Source organism: Vipera berus (assembly GCF_964194415.1).
Source record: "Vipera berus genome assembly, chromosome: 6".
Lineage (NCBI taxonomy): Eukaryota > Metazoa > Chordata > Lepidosauria > Squamata > Viperidae > Vipera > Vipera berus.
In genome coordinates this window covers 16,842,483-16,869,198 of record NC_138208.1, presented here as the reverse complement: position 1 = coordinate 16,869,198, position 26,716 = coordinate 16,842,483, and the positions used below count along the sequence as shown (strand labels likewise).

The window sequence follows — 26,716 nt, the reverse complement described above, 5'->3', positions numbered from 1 at the left end:
TCCTTCAGGAGATAGGGCGGCATATAAGTCCCAAAAATAAATAAATAAATAAATAAATAAATAAATAAATAAATAAATAAATAAATAAATAAATAAATCTAGATCACTTCATTCTCAAATAAAATGCTAAATTCTTTGAAATAGAATATTCTTACATGGTGTTTCAAGAATGGACAAAGAGTAGCATTATTAATGGAATTAATAATCAACTGTATACATTTGTGGGATGTGGGATGGAAAATTGGCAGCTTTGTAAATAATATGGACAAATATCACTTTGATTCCCATCAGCAATATAAATAAAAACATACATACATACATATCAGGAGCAGAGGGAAAACATCCTCCTGTTATATACATTTTTACATTTTTAGTACATTTTACTAGCAAAGTCCTGTTCTCTGCTGAAATAATTATATTGTTTATCTACTATAAGCTATCTTTTAGTTTCTTCATGCTCCTTAATTTCTTATTTCAGCAAATTTAACAATAAAATCACAGAATGTTAAAAAGATTCACTGTTGAGGAATTGCAAAACTGTGTAAGGATGGTAGCCAAAAATCAGGAAGTCTGATAACACCTTTTCAGATTAATAATTGCAATTCCCCCACAGACAAGCTCATGCCCTGTTATACTGTATCTTTACCTTATAAACTGAAGAGCACTGACATCCCCATTCTGAAGAAGTTACCTAGCCTGGTAACGAAACATTCAGAAACCAACTCACTCGGAGAATGAACCTTCACCCTCATGCTATATCTTCTATAAGGACTCACGGACCCACATTATAATACCTCACCTAATAAAATATTCAGGAAATATTGATCTCTTCTACGTACAACTGTTATCAGATCAGTACAAACTACTTTATTTCAATGTGTTAAAATTCTGTTACACTGTATACAAAATTAGGCACTCTAACTGCCCACTGATAATCTACCACTAATCATAAAGCATTATTTGTCTTTTTTATTATAGTATTGTTTTTAGTGCTTTTATTTGTAATGCTGATCTGTGACCGTAATAAAGATTGATTGGTTTAATTATAATGTTAAATTATAATTTATAATAAAGAGGTGAGGTGGCTTAAAGATGCTGGATTTGTCGGCTGGAGAAGGTCAGCTCTCTGTATTCTAGAAGTTCGAACCCTAGCACCACTTGGACAGAGTGAGCTCCCACCACTCAGATCACCTTCTGCCAGCCTAGCAGTTTGAAAGCATGCAAATTCAAGTAGATTAATAGGTACCACTCTGGTGGGAGTAATGGTGGAAGCAAGAAAGCAACCAAAACTGAACTGGCCCAAATGTGAGGCAAAAACTGGTGGAGAAAAAGGCCCTGATGACCCTGGTGCTCCCACAGAATGCCGTTAGCTGCTCTGTGTGTTGAGCTAGTTCGCCCCCTCTGGTGCACTCTGGATAGCATGCAAACATGAACTGAACGAACTAGCAATCATAGGCAGCCAAACTTCTACTCTGTAGACTTCAGCTTTCATGTACCAACACCATATGCTAAGTAAATGAATAACTATAAAATTAATAAATTCCATAAAATGGTGCAAGTTTTCATGAACTCTAGCTCACTACAGTTTATGAAAATTCATAATTCATTCATAATGAATTACCGTATATACTTGAGTATAAGCCAAATTTTTCAGCCCACTTTTTGGGCTGAAAAAATCCACTTCGGCTTATACTCCAGTGAACAAAAAAAAAGAACTTACCGAGGACTTGCGCGCGGCCGAGGCTTCGGTGCTTCCGGGATCGCGTGCACCTCTCCCAAGCCGCCGCCGTCCGGAGACCTGCCGAAGTTTGGGGAGGTTTGGGGAGGTGCGCGCGCACCTCCCCAAACCTCCCCAAACGTTGGCAGGTCTCCGGACCTCCGCGCCCTGCCTGCCTGCTTCTTTCCGCTGCCTGGCTGCCCTACGATGTAACCCGCTTCATGATAGAGTGCGATGCCTGCAAGGACTGGTTTCATGGCAGGTAACACAAAGCGGTCATTCTCGCCTTTCCCTCCCCCCCTCGCCCACCCGCTCGCTTTTTTTTTCCTCTCAAGCATCACTGGACTGGGCCAGGGAAATCAGAGAGAAGCTGGGCGTGCAGCGTCACGGCGACGGCTGGAAGCCTCGCCCAGCTAGAGACAGAGAGGAAGGAGGGAGGGAGGGAGGGAGGGAGGGAGGGAGGGAGGGCGCGCGCAGGCAGAGAGGGTTTGGTCAGGGTGGCGGCGGCGGCGGCGGACACGGGGAGCTGAGGCGCCGTCCGGTAGGTAGAGGCCGTTATGGGAAGGAGGCGGGAGAAGGGTCGTGTGGGGGAAGTACGGGGGCCGTGTAAACGGAGTACGTGCGGCACCGCGCGGGTCTGATAGAACTGGGCCGGCAACGGGTGCTTGTGAAGCGGCTGAGGGCTGGCTAGGAAGGGGGCGGCGGCGGCGGCGCTGGCGTTTTGCAGGTGGGACAAGGCTCTCGAGAGAGAACATGGTGGAGGCGGAACCGACCCCGCCGCTCCCTGCAGGGGAGAGAAGCCGGGCAAGCGCTGCTCCAGTCCTCCCTCTTCTTCCCTCTCCCGATTTTGCCTTCCTCTCCAAGATAAGTTCGAGCGGTAGGGGAAAGTTAGAGCGCCTTTCTGAGGCCGCCCCTTACTTGGGATTGTTGGGCGAGAAGGCGACGTGGGCATGGAGGAGGAAGTAAGTCGCGCTTTACTCGTCACTGCGGGGCGGGGAGAAAAAAAGTTCTTGCCGGCCGGACTTGGATGGCGGCAGCGGCATCAGCTGGGAGCCGCAGCCCCGCCTAGTCCGGCTGAGCTGAACCAGCTCAACACAAAGCGATCGGGCCTTTCCTCCCCCCCCTTTCCCTCCCCCCTCCCGCTCTAGGGCAGAGATCCCCTTCCTATCGCTCGGGGCCTTTCGTCTCTTTGGCTTGCCAGGGCTGGAGCGGCGAGAGCGAGCGGCAGAGGAGAGATGGTGGGCTTTCCTTTCCTTTCCTTTCCTTTCCTTTCCTTTCCTTTCCTTTCCTTTCCTTTCCTTTCCTTTCCTTCCCTTCCCTTCCCTTTCCTTTCCGTTAGAGAGCTACCTTCGTGATTACAATGTGGAGTGGCCGACTGAGGCTGAAAGCACATTAGGTAGCACTTGAGACATGCAGGCAAATCCTGCTAAAGGGCTTTTCCCCCCCACTGGATCCGCGCTCCGCAAGCCTCTGCCGCCGGCGGAGGGTGGATCCGCGCTCCGTAAGCCTCTGCCGGCGGCAGGGCGCGGATCCAGCCGGTGGCAGAGGCTTGCGGAGCGCGGATCCACCCTCCGCCGGCATGCAGGCAAATCCTGCTAAAGGGCTTTTCCCCCCCCACTGGATCCGCGCTCCGCAAGCCTCTGCCGCCGGCGGAGGGTGGATCCGCGCTCCGCAAGCCTCTGCCGGCGGCAGGGCGCGGATCCAGCCGGCGGCAGAGGCTTGCGGAGCGCGGATCCACCCTCCGCCGGCGACAGAGGCTCGATCCGCCGTTCTGCAAGCCTCCGCCGCCGGTTAATACCCTGTATTCAGCTCTGGGAAGTGGGGGGAAGGGGGAGAGAGGGGGAGTTTGGGAGGAGGGGGAGGGGGAGCTCCACGGTGCAAAAATAAAGCCCTGCCGCTCTTCGCGTTGCTTGCCCGACTGGCTGTCACGGGACCGCACGGATCGCCTCGCTCCCACCGGCAGCTGATTCCTTCGAGTTTGGTCTCGAGCGATTTTGCATTTTCTCCAGTGCTGAAAGTCACTCGGCGGATCCCAGCCTCGGCTTATACTTGAGTCAAGAACTTTTCCCAGTTTTTGGGGGTAAAATTAGGGGTCTCGGCTTATACTCGAGTCGGCTTATACTCAAGTATATCCAGAACGGATGCTACCAACTCCTCTTAAGCTGATTTTAATAGGTTCAATGTCTTGAAACCTCATCATGTAAAATGATGAAATAATGATATATTATATCATATGATATATAAATATATGATGATATGATATCATATCATAAATAAATAAATAATGATAAATAGTTATGGAGGATTGATAATATACAGGCTCCTGGAGATAAAATTATTTCTCCTTGTAACTTCAATAGAAGAAAAAGTGTCTACTTTTGCATGCTCTAAGTTAAATTCACTAAACATAAGTTATTGAAACCAATTTGCACACATATATAAATTATCAAAATGAAACTGTTCTATCTCCCGGATGCAAGCATTATACACAAATCAATAATTTCTTACAATTTTCAATCAAATGCTTCACAAACAGACACTCCCCTACAACTGCACCCAACCCAGAGAATTCTCATCTATACATCACCAAAATGTTTTGACAGAATGAGTAGATTAGCCAGCTATCTTTTAATCCAAGAATCAAAATGACAGCAGGCTCTTACTTCAATGAGAGGTATAAAAATATTTGCAGTTCAATGATTGTTCATGAAAATGAAAACCTGACATTGGATGGAATTATTAATTCTCTTCCGTATATTATATATAAAATAATGAGCATGAACATGGTTTTAATAGATTCTTAAAATTATGTGTGAAATTAAGTTAAAAAAAACTAGATATATTGAATGTGTACATTTTTTAAAAATCACAATTTCCATAGCCTTAACTCTAACATTAACATTTGCTCTGAAGAAGAACATACATAAATAACCAATTTAACCTTGAATAATGGCACTTCAACATTGGGCCATATGGCTGCAGAGATGAGAAGCAAGGCTAATTTCCTTCAGACTCTACCTTTTATTTTTCTCTACCTGGGAGTAGCTCATTCTGAGATGCAAAAGAGATGAAAAACAAGAGTTTTCAACTTCAATAGCTCTTCAGAGACGCCAGTCACATTTGGTATCTCCAACGCTTGAAAATTTTCTATTCCAGATAGTCATTATAAGACATGCTATTGCTGTAATTTTAAAAACAGGTGTCTGGATTTCCCTTGTCTTTCTCCTCTATTTTCTTTTGGCTCAAATAAGCCACAGTTAAGCCCTGACTTATTTTTACCATTCCTGTGTAAAATGTTACAAAGGGCTTTTTAGCTCTACAGAAGGGGGACAAAACTATTAATTGCAATATTAAAAGAAAAGAAAAAATGTTATGCTTTTTGCAATGATACTAATAACCAGATGTTAAATTTTTGAATTTTTATAGTACCACTAAGCTACAAAAATTCATTTCAAAAACGTAACTATTGCCCCTATGATTCAGATATAAGCTTCATCAAACAAATAAGCCTATTTCACTTCCTGCCAGTTTTTTTTAATTTAAATGTCATATTACTTTCATGTGGTTAATAATGACAATTTGCAAATTTGACCATGCTTATCAACAAATAAACCAAATGCAATGGGTGGTTTGTCACTGCCAACTTTTATTGCCTGGTCCCAACCAATTCAAACAATGTTGGTTATTTGATAAAAAAATAATACGTTACTAAATAATAATAGTCTGTTCTTGATGTGTGCGCTCCAATTTGGGAAGAGAGGTGAACAACTTCTTCCCCTTCCTAGCTACAGGATTTCAGTTCAATCACTTGAAAAATTAAGTTCCTCTGTAGAATCATACTGTGAACATGGGGATGTCTTTTCACCAATGTACCTAGGAAAGGAGAAGCATTGTTCCCAAATCTGAATTGAACATGCAAAGTTGATTCCAGGATACTTTTATTGTGTTTGTCTATCACAAATACGTATGCCTTTGAACTGTGGTGCTGGAGAAGACTCCTGCGAGTCCCTTGGACTGCAAGGCGATCAAACCGGTCAGTCCTAGAGGAGATCAACCCTGAAGCTAAAACTCAAATACTTTGGCCACCTAATGAGAAGGAAGGACTCACTGGAGAAGAGCCTAATGCTGGGAAAGATTGAGGGCAATAGAAGAATGGGACGAAAGAGAATGAGGTGGCTGGATGGAGTCACTGAAGCAGTAGGCGTGAGCTTAAATGGACTCCAGAAGATGGTAGAGGACAGGAAGGCCTGGAGGAACGTTGTCCATAGGGTCGCGATGGGTTGGACACGACTTCGCAGCTAACAACAACAATAACATCACAAATAATAGGCAAAGTACAAGGAAATTGTTTAACAGACTGGAGTTTTGATTTTTCTTCACATAATTCAGACACTGGGAGGTTCTTTGACTAGTTTTATGGCAATATGTGATATGGAAATCAATTGGACCAGAAATACAGGCGATTAGAATCAAGTTGCCAAATAAATTTCCAAGTTTGGTAATGAAAACTGTTGTTTTTGGCATGCTAAATTTTGTTAAGTTGCTTAGACTGAATCACCCCGACTGACAGACACATTCACGTTAGAAATGCTACACAGACAATTAAATGACTGTGAGTTCTATCATTCAGAATATGATTTCTGCTATCTACCTTTAATACTATGACATTTATTTTCCAAAAATGTCTTTGTTGATCTAATACATATTAGCATACATTCCCTTTTTATATTTATATTTGTTTTTATATTGTCTATCAGATGGCACTCCAAGCAATTTGTAATGAAAATAAAACTATCAAAACCATCATGAAAGCTTGTTAAACATTTAATTAAATATGTCAACAATGAAAAGAGAAGAAACCAGCAGAACAAATCCGTCTCTGCCAAATGCCAAGAGTTTTGAGAAACATTCTCGTTGGAATGAATTTTTTGATCTCTAGTTACTAATAAAAAATAATCTGATAATAAATAGTGTCAAAGAAATCACTGTGCTATCTTAAGAAACAATTCACTTTACAGAGCAGACGGCCTCTAGACACAATCATTGAGCACACTGACAATAGTTCATGTGTATCTGGTGTCATTTGCTCCCAAGGTTTTAAGTTGTAAAGAACTCCCGCTGCCGCAATTTGAATTTTCTGTAATTTTGAGCTGCCCTCCTGATTACCACTACTTATAGTATCAAATAAAGAGTTTTCTCCACCATGCATAATGAGTCAGATTGCAATCAAAGATATCTAAGTAAGAGAATTATGGCTATGAAAGATTGGAAATGTATTAATGATGTTTTATTCTGAAGCAGCTTGATCTTTTACTTTCTGTTGCTTTTTCACACCCAATTGATCACGTTATTCTACCCAAAGGATTGCAAGAAGCAAGAAAACTCACCGTGGTTGTCTTTATTCTCCCACCGGGTTGCGTACAGGTCCAGCCTGATCTATTGATTAGCAAATCACAGCCTTCTCCTTCTAAACATGGAAGCATTTCACACCATTGTTTTGTTTTAATAATGCGTGCTGTTCAGAAGAGAGGAAAAAAAGAGACAAAAATCAGCTTGCATTTCATGCATTTTTTTCTCTCCAGTGTATATTTTGATGATGATTCAGTCATTGCATTTGCGTGCGTGATTCTTTACCCCTCCCTCTTCTTCACTATGATAGCTCTAGGGCAGACATGTCAAACACAAGGCCCGGGGGCCAGATCCGGCCCGCGAAGTGGTTTCATGCGGCCCGTAAAGCCATCCTGGAAACAGTGAGGGAACGGCCCCCACTGCCTTGGCCCTGGCCCAGAGACCCTCCTTCTGCCAGAGACCCTCAGATCTGTCCCACTCCTGCCCAGGCCCCCATAGGCACCCTTGATGCGAACGATGTAGAGCTGGCCACGCCCACCCAGTAGGCCATACGCACTCTAGCCATGCCCACCCAGTAGGCCACGCCCACCCTGGCCACACCCACCCACCCCCGAGGGCAACTGCAATGCTGATGGGGCCCTCAATGAAATTGAGTTTGACACCCCTGCTCTAGAGAGAAAGAAGAAACACTGTAGCCAAATGGTAATATCTGGTTAATTTTAATTTTAATACTGAAATTGTGCATTATGATTTGAAGTTTTTTCCCCCCAATACTGAGATTAGAGGCCAGGCAAGCATCAAGTAACCCAAACACAGAAGCTTCTAGTCGCCTCTGGTCTGGAGATGGATAGGCAAGAAGTACATGAATTCCAGTTGCTACATAGAAAGTGCTCTTTATGGCTATTCTTTCAAGTAGGAAAAAAAGGCATGTAAGAATACTCAATGCCAATCTTTGAAATAAGATAACAGGAATCTTGTGATCATACAATCAAATCCTTCTGCTCCATGTACAAGTGTTGCTATAGACATAGAAAAGGGGAGAGTTTTGACTGTACTGCAACAACTGCCACCCTGACTATTTTGACATACACATAGACAGACTTGATGCTGCTGGATAAGCAATCGTGCTGGGAGATGACATATATAAATGTTGATGCTTTACTTTAAGGCCAAGGTAAGTAACTTACATGTGCCAGTAATAAAGTGCTTTAGCAATTTGATTTTTGCAGGTATATATTCCGATTCTTATGTACATTAATCTTTTACTTTTCAATAGTTAAAGCTGAATTTCTCTCCCTATCACGATCTTTTAACAACTACTGAATATATCTCTTTCTCTCTTTTTTTAAAAAACCCTCCCTTTCTCTGCTCTTTCTGTTGAGTAATGTTTATATTAGCATTATCGCTGCATGGGATCTGTATCACTGCAAGAGAGGGACTGTAACTGAGTAGACTGTAATTGAAAATATTAACACAGGCCTATGATTGAGACTTAACCACAGGGCTTCCCTGTCAATTCTGTTTTCAAGAGTATAGGACCTGTTGAATGTAACAAGGGAATAAGTATATGGTAACTTGTGTTAGATTATCCGAACTCCCAATGCTTTCAAAACAGGAAGACCTTTTATTTTCACAGAGAGCAAAAGTTGTACAATCTAATAATAATAATAAAACAAACAAGAGCAGCAACAGCAGAAAAAGTACCCAGCAGGTTTTCAGCTTTTTTTCCCCCCCCCGACTAAGAAACAAAATGTTATTTTTTTTGTTTTTCTTTTTTGTTCTGACTTTATAGGAGATTATCTGCAGTACAGAAAATTGTAATGGCTCTAACCTAAAGAGACTTGGGGCTATAGTTCTGTGAAAGAGACAGACATTTCAAAGAAGTCTCATGAGTTGAAAAAGTCTTAGCTATTAAAAGCAGTTATTTGAAGTTCAGATAATCCGAAAGTCAAATTAGAACTCTAGGTTCTAAAACACAATAAAACTAAAAATGGCTTTCAAAATGCAATCAAAATTACAAACCCTTAGTGATTATTTTATCTCAATAAATTCTCTTTACTTTTCTTATGCACAATTGTTGTTGTTGTTAGTTGCGAAGTCGTGTCCGACCCATCGCGACCCCATGGACAACGTTCCTCCAGGCCTTCCTGTCCTCTACCATCTTCTGGAATCCATTTAGGCTCATGACTACTGCTTCAGTGACTCCATCCAGCCACCTCATTCTCTGTCGTCCCCTTCTTCTCTTGTCCTCAACCTTTCCCAGCATTAGGCTCTTCTCCAGTGAGTCCTTCCTTCTCATTAGGTGGCCATTGTGTTGTTTCAAATAACAGAATAATAGAATAACGAGACCTTGGAGGTCTTCTAGCCCAAACCCCTGCTCAAGCAGGAGACCCTATTCCATTTTAGACAAATGTGCAATCTCTTCTGAAAAACCTTCACTGATGGAGGGAGGACCGACAACTTCTGGAGACCAGCTGCTACACTGGTTAATTGTTCTCATTGGCAGGAATTAATTCTAGGTTGGATCTTTGATAAGCTTCCATCTATTACTTCTTATCCTACCCTCAGCTACTTTGGAGAATAGATTGGCCCCCTCTTCTCTGTGATAGCCCTCAAATATTGGAAGATTGCTATTATAACACCACTAGTTCTTCTCTTTGTTAGACTGGACATTCTCGTAACTGTTCAGCATATGCTTTAGTGTCCAGTCAATAGAAAACAATGGGGTCATATTTCAGTAATGTACTTCTCCTAAATAATCTTATTTTAAATAACAGAGTTCATTTTTTCACTGATAACTAGAGATAATAATTAGGAATTAACCTTGAACAATTAACCTCAACTCCTAAAGAATGCCCTCTATAAGCTTTCTAACAAACACAGATTTATATCAAATAGAGAGCAATTATCTAACTGGCATATAGGTCAAAGTACAGATTATGGTTAAAATATGAATATAAATATATAAACATAAAAGACAGGAAGAATTAAAGGGGGAAAAAAACCCCACAGTTTATAAATCTCCAGTAACTGAAATAGGAAAAAAAAGAAAAAAAAATTGCAGGAGAATAATCTAAGTATGCTAGCAAAGCATAGTTTAACCTGTAACTCCTTTTTTCAGAAGGATGGTTCCAGATGGAAATAGAGCTGCTAGCATAAAGCTCATTCACATGGTCAGGATTCTCCAGGAAGAAAAAGAAAATATATTAAAAATCTTCTCGTGAGATCAATAGGGGTTAAATCCCAATTAAATGGATATAGATTTGCTGAGTAAATCAGAAGAACACACTGTAGGAAAAGGTCTATATATCTATATAAATGTCTATCAGTAACTTTGTTATTTGTCAACGAATGTCTATGTTACCTATGAATTTTAAAGAAGATGAAACTAATGAAAAATACAAGAAATTACTAGTGGCTTCCCATCATACAAAAAGTGCACTTGGATATATAATCCTATCCTGGGATATTCCACACCTCCAAATATGCTATTATACAACACAATATGGTTTGGAAAATTTGAGATCAAATATATTTTCAGCTACAAAGTACTTTTCTTCAATAGAAAAGATTTCCCATAAGTCTTATAGTATTTTGTTACACATAAAGCCTTAGTGAAGAACAGTGAAATGTAAAACAGATATTGTTTTACAAAGCTTTTTTTTTGGGGGGGGGGGGAGAAATTCTAGAAAATAAATCACTATTTTATTAGACTATTTAAAAACAAAGGACCTTAAAGCTTGAAGAGACCTAAATGGACTAGTCCACGTCTTGCCAATACTTGCCTCTAATATATGCCTGATCATTGATTGTCTAGCTTCTGACTTCTAATGAGGAGAGACGATAGTAGGCTCCAATGTTCCCATGTGTACAAACAAGTATGCATGCATGCATGTAGTAATAGTAACAGCACTTGAACTTATATACAGGTGAAACTCGAAAAATTAGAATATCGTGCAAAAGTTCATTTATTTCAGTAATGCAACTTAAAAGGGGAAACTAATATATGAGATAGACTCATTACATGCAAAGCAAGATAGTTCAAGCCATGATATGTCATAATTGTGATGATTATGGCTTACAGCTCATGAAAACCCCAAATCCACAATCTCAGAAAATTAGAATATTGTGAAAAGGTGCAATATTCTAGGCTCAAAGTGTCCCACTCTAATCAGCTAATTAAGCCATAACACCTGCAAAGGGTTCCTGAGCCTTTAAATGGTCTCTCAATCTGGTTCAGTAGGAATCACAATCATGGGGAAGACTGCTGACCTGACAGTTGTGCAGAAAACCATCATTGACACCCTCCATAAGGAGGGAAAGTCTCAAAAGGTAATTGCAAAAGTAGTTGGATGTTCCCAAATTGCTGTATCAAAGCACATTAATAGAAAGTTATGTGGAAGGGAAAAGTGTGGAAGAAAAAGGTGCACAAGCAGCAGGAATGACGGCAGCCTGGAGAGGATTGTCAGGAAAAGACCATTCAAAAGTGTTGGGGACTTTCACAAGGAGTGGACTGAGGCTGGAGTCAGTGCATCAAGAGCCACCACACACAGACGGATCCTGGACATGGGCTTCAAATGTCATATTCCTCTTGTCAAGCAACTCCTGAACAACAAACAACGGCAGAAGCGTCTTACCTAGGCTAAAGAAAAGCAGACCTGGTCTGTTGCTCAGTGGTCCAAAGTCCAACTTTTGCATCTCATTTGGAAACCAAGGACCCAGAGTCTGGAGGAAGAATGGAGAGGCACACACTGCAAGATGCTTGAAGTCCAGTGTGAAGTTTCCACAGTCTGTGTTGATTTGGGGAGCCATGTCATCTGCTTCATTAAGTCCAAGGTCAACACAGCCGTCTACCAGGAGATTTTGGAGCACTTCATGCTTCCTTCCGAAGACGAGTTTTATGGGGATGCTGACTTCATTTTCCAGCAGCACTTGGCACCTGCCCACACTGCCAAAAGCACCAAAACCTGGTTCAATGACCGTGGGATTACTGTGCTTGATTGGCCAGCAAACTGAACCTGAACCCCATAGAGAATCTATGGGGCATTGCCAAGAGAAAGATGAGAGACACGAGGCCGAACAATGCAGAAGAGCTGAAGGCTGCTATTGAAGCATCCTGGTCTTCCATAACACCTCAGCAGTGCCACAGGCTGATAGCTTCCATGTCATGCTCATTGAGGCAGTAATTGCTGCAAAAGGGGCCCAAACCAAGTACTGAGTACATATTCATGCTTATACTTTTCAGAGGTCCGATATTGTTCTATGTACACTCCTTGTTTTATTGATTGCATGTAATATTTTAATTTTCTGAGATTGTGGATTTGGGGTTCTCATGAGCTGTACGCCATAATCATCACAATTATGACAAATCACGGCTTGAACTATCTTGCTTTGCATGTAATGAGTCTATCTCATATATTAATTTCCCCTTTTAAGTTGCATTACTGAAATAAATGAACTTTTGCACGATATTCTAATTTTTTGAGTTTTACCTGTACTACTTCATAGTACTTTACAGCCCTCTCCAAGCAAAACACAACTGTATTCCTTGGAGGTTATAAATTAAATATAATACCTTATAGTTGACATAGCAATAGCAATAGCTCTTAGACTTATATACCGCATCACAGTACTTAACACAGCCCTTTCTAAGCGGTTTACAGAGTCAGCATATTGCCCCCAACAATCTGGGTCCTCATTTTACCCACCTCCTTCAGAATCAAACTCTAGACTGAACAGTGAGTTAGCCTGCAGTACTCCATTCTAACCACTGCACCACCATGGCATATGCATAGATGTGTGTGTGTGTGTGTATTTGTACATGTACATGCATATATATTGACAGTGCATACTGCAAACTTTTGCAGTGAGATTATAAATGCAAAAATGCATCTGTACAAAATTCCTGAATGAAGAATAATTACCATCCTACCACCTTGTTTTGAATTAGCAATTCAATCAAAAGTCAATTGACCATCTAGTTTGGATTATCTATAGGTGCCATCTATAGGGTGAATGGGATTTTGAAAGTGTACAGCCCCAAAATTGTAGAAATTCTAGTTTTCAGGGAAATAACAAATAAGTGACAGATAGCTTCAGGGTACTTAGTTTTTGCTGTCTAACAAGGGATGTTAATTGAATGCTTGCCTCTGGAGAAAAATCTTTGTCAGGACTCACTGTGCTCTGTTTCTATGTCCTGCTGTTCCACTCTGCTGTATTCAATTAGTGTATTGGAAGCAAAGTAAAATTTAAAGTGATCTCTGGCATGCCAGCAGAAACCACTACACAGATCAGGTTTTTAGGACATTTCACTTTGTCACCATTATGCTGAACATATCAGAGTTAATGGGAGCAGGAAGAAATAAACAGTGGAGGTATTATACAAGTTTAAGAAGACATAAAAAGCAAATTGCAAACTACAGAAACACAAATGAAGGCTATGATAGTTTTGTAAAAAAAAATCTTTCGTGTGTGTGTGTGTGTGTGTGTGTGCGTGTGTAGAGTATATGTGTGTGGGAGTGTATACACAGTACACACACATACACGTATACAGATGCATGGTGTAGTAAGATGGAGGGTTTGTTGTCACTGTGTGTTGGGGGGTGGGAGCACAAAGGGAGGCTCAGCTAATCTCAATGTACACATAGTTGTACTTTGACAATAAAGGTTCATTTCATTTCATACACACACACACTAGTTTAATCATCAGTCCTGCCAATTTTTCTTGTAAATTATTTTTAAAGAGAAAAAAAACATATCTATTATCCTAGGTAACCTTTCTGAATAAGCACAATCACAACTTTCTTTAATAAATACAGTGCTCATACAACTACCACTAATAAGTTTTCTCTGGTGAAGCTTTCTTAATATATATTGCCTGCTATGAAATTTATGAGTCAAGAACAAGGGTTTCTGATGTGGTCCATGAATAACTGCCATCTCTATAACAACAGAATCCTTACTGATGGATTCTGAGCAGCCTTGCTCTAAAAAAAGAAACAAAGGGTAGGGTTTGTTGTTGATTTTTTTCCCCCTTTAGAGTTCTACTTCTAACTTTGGTTCTTACAGCACTGTTTATGTCACAGCACAAAGTAGGGGAGCACAGTCCAGTGATAAAATAAGGTACACATAGAGATTCAGCCACCTTGTGCTCCTGTACAAAGGTTCTGTTGTTCTTCCAACATATTTGTCACTGGCATTTGGGCAGGCAATGGATAGAAATCTTGATCAGTTAGTAGTATGTTCAAACCTGCAGTCAGTTATTTACTATTCTCCTTCCACTATTTGTTAACCTTCAGGAATAGCTTCAATTGCCTGCATTTGGAACTCATCCTGTCATGACAGCTCTAGCTGTTATTTCCTTAAGCCTTCAGTTCTACTTATTCTTTGTCTAAAGTCTTTAGCAGCCTGCCATTTGTTCTTGTACTCTCAGTAGACATTCAGCAAATGGTTTTGACACACATTCAATTGCTAGTGTTCTTACTTACCAATCAAACAACAATCAGGTTATGTATTATATTTCCATCTCATCTGTTTCACAAATAAATTAAGATAAAAAGTCCTAAACAGTTGCAAGGCACATACTGGACAAGGCCAGACTGGCTTTATTTTGAGAAAGTTACTCTAAAGATTCTTTAAATCATGTGTCACAGAAAATTATTATTTTTGTTTCATATTTTGCTTCATGTAATTTTATTTTCTGTTATTTGCCACCTCGAGTCCATCAGAATTAGGATGCATTATAAATATTGTTAAATACATGAAAGTCTCTTAAGAATATATATATATTGGATTTTTCCCCTAAGCTTGGTTTGATGAAAAGGAAGTAGTCAGATTGGAAATACAATAGTATGTTACAATATGTTGATCAGCAATTATTGCTTCCATTCAAAGACCAGCTCAAAGAGAACATTGGAGGATATTATTCAATTGGAAAATGAGTATCTACCTATGTTGGTAGGTAAACTATGTGAGGGAAATGTGGGTTTCATGAACTTGTTTATTTAGCAAATGGCATAGAACTAACACTTCCATTATTGATGTATGGTCAACTCGTAGTATTAAGAAGGTCTCGTTTCCTAAGCATGAAAGCAAAACTATATCACTTTCTGAACAGGAATGTGTTCTTATATGGATTCAAAGCCAAAAAGGTGCATAAGAGCAGGTATGGGCCTGCCTACCACACCATTGTTTAGAATGGTATTCCAACCCTATTATTCTATGTTCAACCTCTCAGCCAAGGTCTTAAAAAAGGCCCCATCATACAAGGAAGAAAGGGATATTTGAGTTAAGGAGGCACTTAAAGAATATGGCTAACTGCTTTGAAGAAGATATAGTGTGCTATTAGCACCCCCTTAATGCACACATGTACTTTCTTAGGCTCATGTGGATACTGAATGAGCTCGGGGAAAAGAGGCCCTTTCTCGAAAGAGGTGCTGATGGTTGCCCATTCTGAAGCAATATTATATGCTAAACACTCAAACATGAATATTTTAAAGTGACACACCGTATCTATGTAATAAATCTGGAAGCTGAATCATAATTTCCTGATGCATATGAATGTAACTTTTTTTCTTTAGCAGTGCTTCTCATAATTCTGTTTTTTTAAATTTTCTTCATAATTCCATTTTTAACAGAATTCTAAATCATAAAGTTCATATGTTAATCTACAAATCATCTTTATGTTCCTGAATACGTAAATGTGTATCTCTTAATTAACCTAGATTTATTTATTTGCAAACAAAAACAAAAGGTCACAACCCATTTCATGCTGGGCATCTGATTGCTATATTATATAAAGCCATATTTTATATGAATTCATATTTTAATGCCTGCCTTAATTATATTATATGCTCATTAGCACTTAACTGTAATTCCTATTTTTAACAAAATAGAGTTCTATTTAAACAACATATGTTAATTTACAAACAATCTTTATGAATTCCTGAATACATAAATATGTATTTCGTATTTAACCTAGATTTACTTACTTGCAAACAAAAAGAAAACTCACAACGGATTTTTTTATGATGGGCAGCTGATCGCTATATTATACAAAGCCATATTTTACATACATCCATATTTAAATGTCTGCTTTAATGATATTATATGCTCATTAGCATATTTTTTCTCTCCAAAATTAGTTACCAAAGGTTGACTTAGCAATAGTTATTCAATGAGAGAAAAGCAACTTGCTGCAGTAGCAGACATAATTCCATAGCTTTTCAGGCAGCTAAGAGAAAGAAAGAAAGAAAGAAAGAAAGAAAGAAAGAAAGAAAGAAAGAAAGAAAGAAAGAAAGAAAGAAAGAAAGAAAGAAAGAAAGAAAGAAAGAAAGAAAGAAAGAAAGAGAGAAAGAGAGAAAGAGAGAAAGAAAACATTTGCATTGATGCAACAGCTTGCACTCCTGGCAGATAAACTCAAACAAGTACACAGGATAGTAACTCAGTCAATAAGCATCCCCAACTTTCCTCTCTTTACAAAAACCTTTGCTATTGCACTAGAATTTTACTCCATCTGCTCAAAGAAAATTATGGTAAAGAATAATACTGAAGTCTATTTCATACTGCTTTCATCTTGAATTTTCTTGCAATATATTTTCTCTGCATGGATCCAGAAATCATTGTATAAGTTGAAATATATTATGCAATTGTATTTGTGACTACAGGTGCTTCCAAAGTTTAAAGCAATGAAAATGTTAAAATCTTTTCAGGAACAAACCTGCAACATTTATCCATCTGTTTCATGGAATTATGAGATATTTAAATATTTTTATGTGCGCAGTGATTAAAAAAGATAGCATTAAATAGACTAATACTGAGATCAAGAAAAATAATTCCTTTATTTAATACTGTTGTACTATATAAAAATCAGCAGGGACTTCTGTTATTAAAAACGATGTCTTCATGAATTAAGCCAAATTTTAGAATGTTGCAATTTTAATCAATGTAACACAATTAACGTTATCTTAAAATCAGAGGGCTAAAATTTTAAAAAGTTGTGTTAAATGTCTATTATGTTGCATAAAACAGCTTGTAGAAGAATTAAATATTCATATTATATAGAATGTTACTAAATGCTGCTGTATTCTCATATGGGATATTTGCAATACTTAGACTAGCCACAAGGTTATAGATATAAAATAAATTTGCTATGGATCTCTCCCAGAACAAAATAGCTTATCCACCAATATAAATGATAGTGCATAGCAACCATCACTGATATATTTAGAAAATGTGGTAGCATGTATTTCTGAATGCATGCAAAACAATAATATATTAGAGAAGTCTATGTATAAAGCTGAACTTGGAAACTGCTTTTATTATGCTTTAAAACAAACATAATAATTAAGAATGTTTTAATTATCAGAAAAATCTGACAACCCAAACAGAAGATTAAATGTAAAGATTTAATGTAAATGTAAATATGACAAGGACACTAGACTAATTCATCATCACTACTGATATGAATTAAAGAATGAACAAATGAAATAAATATACACTACATTACTGACATTTAGACTGTCATTTTTTTAAAAAAAAGAAATCATTGAATTCCATTTAACTTAGCAGAACTGTGACATTTTATTATATTTTGTTTCAATGAATGATAGGGTCTAAGAATTTATAGGCTTCAAATACATAATACGCATTAACTCAATGAAGTTATAACATCTGAATAATAGCTATTTTATTTTATTTTTCTTACAACTCACTCACAGTTACTATTCCACAGATGAAATTACTGAACTCTAAGAACTGAATATTAGGAACTGGAGAACATGAGTCTGTTGTACAATAATAACTTTGTTCCACACTGACGTAAACAAAGCATCCAATTCACATAAAGTCATGTTACCAAGCAACAAACATACAGGCTTCTTTTCATAAAAGAAAATTTATTGTATTGCTTAACCTATGTACAAAACACTAAAAATAATAGTAGGCATACACAATTTTCCATAAGAATATATTAATGACTTAAAGAACAAAATGTAACCAGTAGTAAAGTAATTTCTCAAACGTTCCTGTCATTTTTTGCAATTTTCACCAATGAAACCAAAATTATTTGAAAGACATTAAAAATAACTAATACAAGAAACATGAAATAGTTGCCACTACATAGAGACTGCCTATGAAATTTATTTGAAACAGTTGGGTCAGCCATAAGGGACTCAGATGCCGATACACTAACACTCTAATTTTGGGGAACAAACAGGGTGAATTTGAAGTACTAATATATGAGGGCAGGCAGTGGTGCAATTCAGCCAGTTCGGATCAGTTCAGTAGAATAGGTAGCTAAATTTTGTTGAGTTTGGAGAACCAGTGAACCCACGCTGTTTCGTCTGTTCTAGGCCTCGGCCTGGAGGAGGTCTCCCAGGCCTAGAATGGCCCATAGGAAGTCCCTTCTAGGCTTGGAGGCCCAGGCCTGCATCCATGCAGAGAACTAGATGTTTAGGTATTTGAATTCCACCATTGAGGGCAGGTATGATATAGTTGCCATTACAGATCTTAGTGGAATGAAACTCACAACTGGAACGTAATGATGGAAGGATCTAAACTGTTCAAAAGAAACAGATAAATAAAAGATGATGTGGAGTTACATTATATATAAGAGATAGCTACATCTCTACAGAAATGTATAAAACCAAGGATGAAAGCCTCCTTGAATGCATATGAAAAAAGCTAAAAAGAAAAAAATAATAATGACATTGGGTGCAGGCCACCCAACTAAGCATATATATAATTTTTAACAATCGATTAACTAACGTATGTAAGAAACATAGAGCAGTAATGGGGGACTTTAACTATTCTGACAAATTTGGCATCAAGTGGAGATAGAACAATTCCTTACAAGCCTAGCTGACAACTTTGTCATCCAAAATTCAGAGGAGAGAACTAGAGGATCAGTTATATGGTACTGGACTTAATTCTTACTAACAGAGATGAAATAATAGAGGGGATTGAAATTGCAGGAACATTGGGGAAAAGCGACACTATCATATTGGAATTCAATACAGTGCAGACACAAGAAATAGAACAAAATTAAGCTAGTGTCTTAGTCTTTAAAGATCTGATTTCAAAAAACTTAAGAGAGAGCTTGAGAAGGATTCTATGGATGAGAATCTTAAAGGGGAAAACAACTCAAGAAGCTGGGAAATGTGATTATAAAAAGCCTTGTCCACCTCGGCGAAGCCCCTCTGCTCCTGGGTCACCCAGCAAGCCATCCAGGAGTGCCGGGAGGCCTGCGGGGACACGGCTACCTGGCCAGTAAGTGAGGAAGCTCTCCTGGGCCCCCTGCCAGGAGGGAGGACAAAAGAGAAAGGAGGGGAGGGAAGAGGGAGGGGGAAAGGCAGGGGGAGGGGGGCAGGCAGGGAGGGCCCCCGCTCAAAAGGCTGCAGCAGCCTGGTGACGCACTAGTGCAAAAGTGTATTCCTTTTTCACAAGTTAAAGGTTTGATTCTGACAAACCTTTGTTGAAAAAGAGAGGAAAAAAAGAAATCCAAGAAGAAACCAGCATAGTTACACAAAGAACTGTCTGATAAACTGAAAGACAAAAAGAACAAGTATAAAAAAATGGTAAGAGGGACACATAACTATGAAACAATACCAACAAATAGCCCAAATTTGCAAAAGGTAAAGCTCAGAATGAAGTAAGGTGTGCAACCAATGTTAAAAATAGTTTTTTAAAAATTCTTTCAATACATAAAAAACAAGAAAAAAGTCAAGGAAACAATTGGTCCACTAATGGGAGAAGATGGCAAGGAAGTGATGGGCAGCAAGGAGAAAGCAGACATGCTTAATTCATTCTTTGCATTTGTCTTTATGCAAAAATAAGGAAAAAAAATAGCCCAACCTACCAAAAACAGACTTGTAAAAAACAGACCAGGAATACCAATTAAAATAGGTAAGAAAATGGTAAGAGAACACCTGTCCATTCCAGATGAGTTCAAATCACCAGGACCAAATGGATTACATTCCAGAATTCTGAAGGAGCTGGCAGACATGATCTCAGAAACATTGAACCATATCTTTCAAAGATCCTGAACCACCAGAAGACTGGAAAAGTGCAAGTTCAGGCACCCATCCTCTTTTGCTCCCAGTCTCCCCAAGATCTCCATCCAGTTGAAAGGTGTTATGGTGGTGGCGGAAAGGAGTTGGGGGGAGCAGTAGATGGCACTGCAAACATTTTTGCAGCAAAAGAGAAAGTTTCTGGGGTCCGTGATCTCGCGAGAATTCAGGAACCCATTCTCTGCAAAAGACGATGGGTGCCTGAATTTGTGCGATATTATGGCATCCAGGAGCTTCCATCGACTCTTCTCTCCATCAAAGGCAAAGAAACCACAGCAAAGAGGAGACACATCTTTGCAAGGTGAGCCTAGCATGGCAGGATGGGACGGGGAAGCAGTTGTGGGAAGCGGGGGCAGGGGAAATAAGGTACCTGTAAATGTTGCAGAGCCTCTGCAGTCTTTCGTAAGGGCAAACGACTGCCATGGTGGTGCAACATTTGTAATTTTGGGACTTCCTCATAAATACTAGGGGGCACTTATTGCGTAACTTCGAATGAACCTTAAGTGAATGCTTGTAACTTGGAGATTACCTGTACAAAAAACATGTTGAGACTCTGGAAAGAGTGCAGAGAAGAGCAACAAAGAGCAATAAAGAGGGGCTGGAGGCTAGAACATATGAAGTTGCGGGAATTGGGTATGTCTAGTTTAGTGAAGAGGGACGCGGTGGCTCAGTGGGTTAGGACGCTGAGCTTGTCGATCAGAAGGTCGGCAGTTTGGCGGTTCGAATCCTGAGTGCCGCGTAACAGAGTGAGCGCCTGTTACTCGTCCCAGCTTCTGCCAACCTAGCAGTTCGAAAGCACGTAAAAATGCAAGTAGAAAAATAGGGACCACTACGGTGGGAAGGTAACAGCGTTCCGTGCGCCTTTGGCGTCTAGTCATGCCGGCCACATGACCACGGAGATGTCCTCGGACAAGCGCTGGCTCTTCGGCTTTGAAACGGAGATGAGCACCGGCCCCTAGAGTCGGAAACGACTAGCACGCATGTGCGGAGGAACCTTTACCTTTAGTTTAGTGAAAAGAAGAATCATGAATGGCATGATAGCAGTGTTCCAATACATGAGGGGCTGCCACTAAGAAGAGGGGTCAACATATATTCCAAAGCACCAGAAGGCAGGATAAGAAGCAATAGACAGAAACTAATAAAAGGAAAGAATCAACCTAGAACTAAGAAATAAATTTCCTGACAGTTAGAACAATTATCTAGTGGAAGTGCTTGCCTTGAGAAGCTGTGGGTGCTCCATCACTGCAGGTTTTTAAGAAGAGATTGAACAGCCATTTGTCCAGAATGGTAATAGGATCTCCTACTTGTGCAGGGGGTTGGACTAGAAGACCTCCAAGGTCCCTTCCAACTGTTATTCAGTACCACTACATCCCATTATTTCTTTTTGCTATAATTAGAACATGTGGGATTTGCAAAAATACAATTATTAGAACTCTGAAGCAGGGAATAAACATTATAATTAATGATATATTGCAAACTGAGGACAATATAAATTCAGAAATTGGATAGAGGCATTGGTCACCATGTTTTCACTATGTAGTTAGCATCCTTGGCCTTTAGAGGTTTTTTTGTATAAAACAGAATAATAGATTTGGAAGCCATCTTGGAAGTCCTCTAGTCCAATCCCATGCTCAAGCGGGAGATCTTATACCATTTCAGACAAATGGCTGTCCAATCTCTTCTTAAAAATTTCCAGTGGTGGAGCACCCATAACTTCTGAAGGCAAACTATCTCATTGATTAATTGTTCTAACTGTATATCTCTTTGTTCTGTTATCTCTCATAACTGAAATTATCATGATAATCTACATAATTGTTTGGCTTCTCAACACTAACAGTAAGTACATTCAAAGTTCAAGGAAGCAACTTTTACTGATTAGGATTGTATAACATTTTAGAGGAATTGATATTGCAAAGGGTCAATTGATGACAGAGAGTGAATAGGGCTGTGAAATTGTGAGATTATAATTCACTAGATTTCCTATCCGGAGTTATGCTGGGGGTTGGAAGCCTATAGTTTAAGATTAAACTGTATAAAAGGATTATTCATGTCAGAGAAACACACAGAAGAATAATCAGTAGATGGATCCAAAAAAGTAAAAAGAAAGTTAAAAGAAAAATCAAGTAAGTTTGATTATTGAGGTTTAGAAGGCTTTATCGGTAAGCTAGCCACTCCCCACCGTGGGGAGATGGAACCGATGCTGCTTAGGCTGTTAATTGCTACATCATATTATTTTCCTCCCCTAGCCATACCAAAAGAATTAAAACACCACCTTCTTTTCTGCAAATTGACCAACACCAAAGTAGTTTAGTATGATTGCTGTGATTATTATCATGATTTTTATAAGCATTACCATAATTACCAGATAAATTATACAAAACATGGTATATTTTGATTCTAACTAGTAGATGTCTGGATTTTTGCTCCTGAAATATGGAAGTTAAAGATATTGTAAATAAATACTTTAAAAAACCCGAAGTGCAGCAACCTTGCAGCTAATTCTAATTTAGCTGCAAAGTCATCCAGATTATTCTTGAGCTCCATTACTAAGCTATTCTCTTTTGCACATGAGCATTTTGGCACTTCTACGTCTTTTTGATATTTATCTCGATAGCCCTCTCATGCTGGCTGGGGTGAGAAAGAAGTATGGGTAAGAAACAAGAAAATTGGAGCCTGAAATAATCCATGGTATGTGCTTGAGACTTGCTCAAATGATTCAAAGTATTCATCTGACCACACGAATATAGCAATTTTGGGGGAGAATTTGCCAGAAGCCAAATTGATTTTTAAACAATATTAAGCTTACTTTACAGCTTCTATGCTTCAGTAACCATGTGTTTTCTACAATAAATTGTCACCAGTTTTGGCAACTAAAATGTGATCACCAAATTCAGTTTAAATGCTTGCAATACACACACACACATACACACACACAAACAGTTAGGACATATCTATGAGTGTATGCACTCCAAAAATAACATGTTATAAAATCAATAAAGTAAACAAGAGAAGAAACATAATTCAGAAAATAAATAAAACAGTTTATCATTCTGATACCTTTATATTCACTTCACATTGCCAGAATTTCTCTGGCAGAAAAATTTAGAGAAGAAGGGTGGAACTATTTACAATATTTTCACATTTTTTTGCCTGAATTTTGATCATACAAACAGATAACAGATTCACTTTTCACTTTTTAAATTAAAACCCTAAGCCAGGCATGTCAAACTTGCGACATCACGTGACGTCACGTGACATATCGCGACTTTTTCCCCATTGCCGGCAATGAGGAGGGCACGGTTTCGTCATGATGCATCCAGCCCGCGGGCCAGCAATTTGACATGCCTGCCCTAAGGAGTCCAAGAAGTATCTAAGAATATCCATATTACAAGAGGTAGAGGAAACATCTACTCTTCAAACAGAACTCCATTCATTTATTATTGAATTTAGCTTAAGCACGTGCACAGAAATCAGCAATCAAGTTGGAAGTAGTTAACTGAAGTTTCTAAAAGTATAAGAAAACTTCACTAGTTGTCAATAACCATAAACTTTAAATCAAAAATCAATGTAAAAAATAATTAAAACTGCATTTGGGTGTTTATCAAATCATGGAAATACTTGCAAAGCTTCTGAAAGAGAGAACAAAACCTCCTCATACTGTATTTCTGGTCTTTCATCTCTAAAGTGATGTTTCTCCTTTAGCAATTACTTGCCAGCAGTGTATGACTGTGAAAAATAGCATTCCTTTAAAAGTTTTTTGTTTTATTTCTCAAAGGTACGTACTTTATGACATATTAATATCACAAAGACCCATGTCCTGAGGCTCAAAATAGCAGAGAAATGAAAATGATGACTAGTTTTCATCCCAATTCTGAGGTACAGTTAGCCATGGATTTTCTCTGGAATTCTATTCCACTGAATATGTATATTATAAATTAAGGCATTAGATTACAAGATAGAAACATGTATTGTCTTTTGCCCTTTAAAATATAGACTAGATGTACACAACTACTTGCCACACGTTCTTTCCTTCTGTAAACTATTTTCTGCAGTGCACCTAGATTCTGTTTTTGCACTACCACACAACACTATGTTGTTCCTGTACTGCCAGATTTTTTTATTAAAAAAATCAAATGTTCATAAATTCATCTTCCCCCCCCCCACTCTCTGTTGTGATTCAGGGTCAGCCTGTGGGTTCGGCAGTTGGGTCGGATGACTCAGAGGAGGAGGAGGGGGGTGTTGAAGAGCTTGTTGATGATGGCCTTGAGGCTCCGCAGAGCCCTCAGCTAGGCCCCTCCCACCTGGTCACGACGGAGACCCAGCTGTGTGAGCCTGACAGCGTGGATGAAGATGACCCACAGCTGGCCCTGTTCAAGGACGCCCAATGCAGGAGGCAGTCAATCAGGAGTAAACAGAGGAAGGCAATGGGGCACCTCGGAAGGAGGCAGAGAGAAGCCACGCCCTGAACTGTATAAAAAGGGAATGTGTGGGAGGGCTGGTTTGCTGAAGGCAACCGCTTGATTAGTTCCTGTTTCATAGCTCCTGTTTCATGGTTGGTGTCTTGTTTTGCTGTTTTATGTTAATAAATTTGGCAGGCTTAATTCCAGCCTCTTGCCGTTTGTAAAGGGGTTGTCCCTGCCTTTTCTGCAGGGCCGGTAGCAGGCTGGTACAGAACACTCTCTAGTAGCTTTAACTGGCAATATTCAAAGCATTCATATCCTCAGATACTTAATCTATCAGCAAACATCTGACATTATTGAACCCATTTTGCACCCTGGTGACAAAGTGGGTAGATTGCAGTATTGCAGGCTAACTGATCACTGCCAGGAATTCGATACTGACCGGCTCATAGTTGACTCAGCCTTCCATCCTTCTGAGGTTGGTAAAATGAGGACTCAGATTGTTAGGGGCAATATGCCGACTCTGTAAACCACTCAGAGAATTCTGTAAAGCACTATGAAGTGGTGTATACGTCTAAGTGCTGTTGCTATTTGATAGGCTGGAAAACTCCATCAATCATACACTTTTGTAGAATACAATTACAAACAGGATAGGATGTACTTCTCTATAACCCTGTCTTTGCTTGCCATGAAGCCTGTAACATGTTGACTTCACTCTGATAAAGGTCTGAATATAAAATATGCTCATTTTTTATTAAAACGTGTACTTCAAATAGTAATAATACATGGTTAATTGCTTTTAATGCTCTTTTTATCCATTAGAAACTTTATAAAGGATAAATTCTAAATATACTTGGAATTAGAAACTTCAAATTAATCTGTCTATGTTTAGTTCACCATTCTGAATATTACTTGGGTATTCTGCATTTGTCTAGATTTTTATGGAATCAAATTGAAGATTTCAGTTCTAGTGAAATTGTGTATTGCTTAGTAGACACACAATGAAGTCTTTAGAAAAGATATTTAAATTCCTTGATTGGTTGAACCTACAAAGTTCAGAATCACGCAGGCAATAGTTTTCCCTGTGAAACTCCATGGAAGTAATTGAGATGAGCTTTTGAACTTTGGTGTTGGAGAGGGCTCCAGAGAATAGTACGGGGAGCTAAGAAAATGAACAAATGCATTATAAAACAAATGAATCCAGAGTTCTCTCCTGAGATACATATATACAGGCTCAGAATAATCCTACTTTGGACATGTTATACCAAAACCTTGCTCTCTTGAGAAAATTATAATGCTGCAAAAGGTGAAAGGAAAAAGGAGGACAATCTGCAGCAATGTGGATAAACTCAATTATAGTGGCAATGGGCACACTGTTAGGAAGACATAAAAGATAAGGCAGGGGACAACTCATCCTGGAAAATATTGATTTACATGGTTGCTATGGATTGACACTGAGCTATGGCATATAAACATCAAGCATGTTGTGCATATTTCAATTTGTATTCCTGTTCATTGCAAAATAAAAATCATTTCATGTCACTTATCAATATTGGGCAGTCCTATCATGCAAGTGATCATGTAAAATGGAGCAAGGGATAGCTCTGATTCAATAACTGGCTTATAATTTGTTCTACCGTGCTGTGGATTGAGGGCATCCTGAAAAGTAAGAAGAATGTCATCCCTTAGGTCATTGTTAGCTAGAACTCAAGGGATCCCTGGATCACTATAGAAGCAGGCACAAAAGTTTTAAATATATTATGTTTTCTACTACTGGTAACTTAACTCACACATATATGTATACAAGATTGTACCTATGCAAAACAAATGTCCACTGATTTGTTACTTATATTACACTGCATATTGAAGAATACAAAACACACCATGATGCATTTGTCTTCTTTATATGCAAATTCATATACACTGTATTGCTTTCTTAAGTCGAGCTACTGCTGGTGGAATTCGCTACTCCACCAACCCAGCTGCACTCATATTTGAAATTATTTAAGTAAGATCTGAAAACCTATTTATTCAATAAAGCAAACTGACTAATGAAAGTAATTATGAGCAGATGCAGAGAATGGCACTAGGGCTGTTTTACTGTAAATCTCATTAAGAAAATTAGATGATAAATAGCTGTAGGTTTTTAAAATTACCTAAGCATTATTTTCACTGTAACTGTA

At 39.0% G+C, this 26,716-nt stretch overlaps 1 protein-coding gene across 1 annotated transcript in view; it reads right to left on the bottom strand.

Moving 5' to 3' along the window:
• Positions 1-26,716, bottom strand: part of TAFA5 (TAFA chemokine like family member 5) — a 300,411-nt gene that overhangs the window by 25,032 nt on the left and 248,663 nt on the right. The window contains exon 3 of the mRNA XM_081331547.1: positions 7,105-7,232. Coding sequence (XP_081187673.1) covers positions 7,105-7,232 — 128 coding nt within the window. The remainder of the gene's footprint in view (positions 1-7,104; positions 7,233-26,716) is intronic.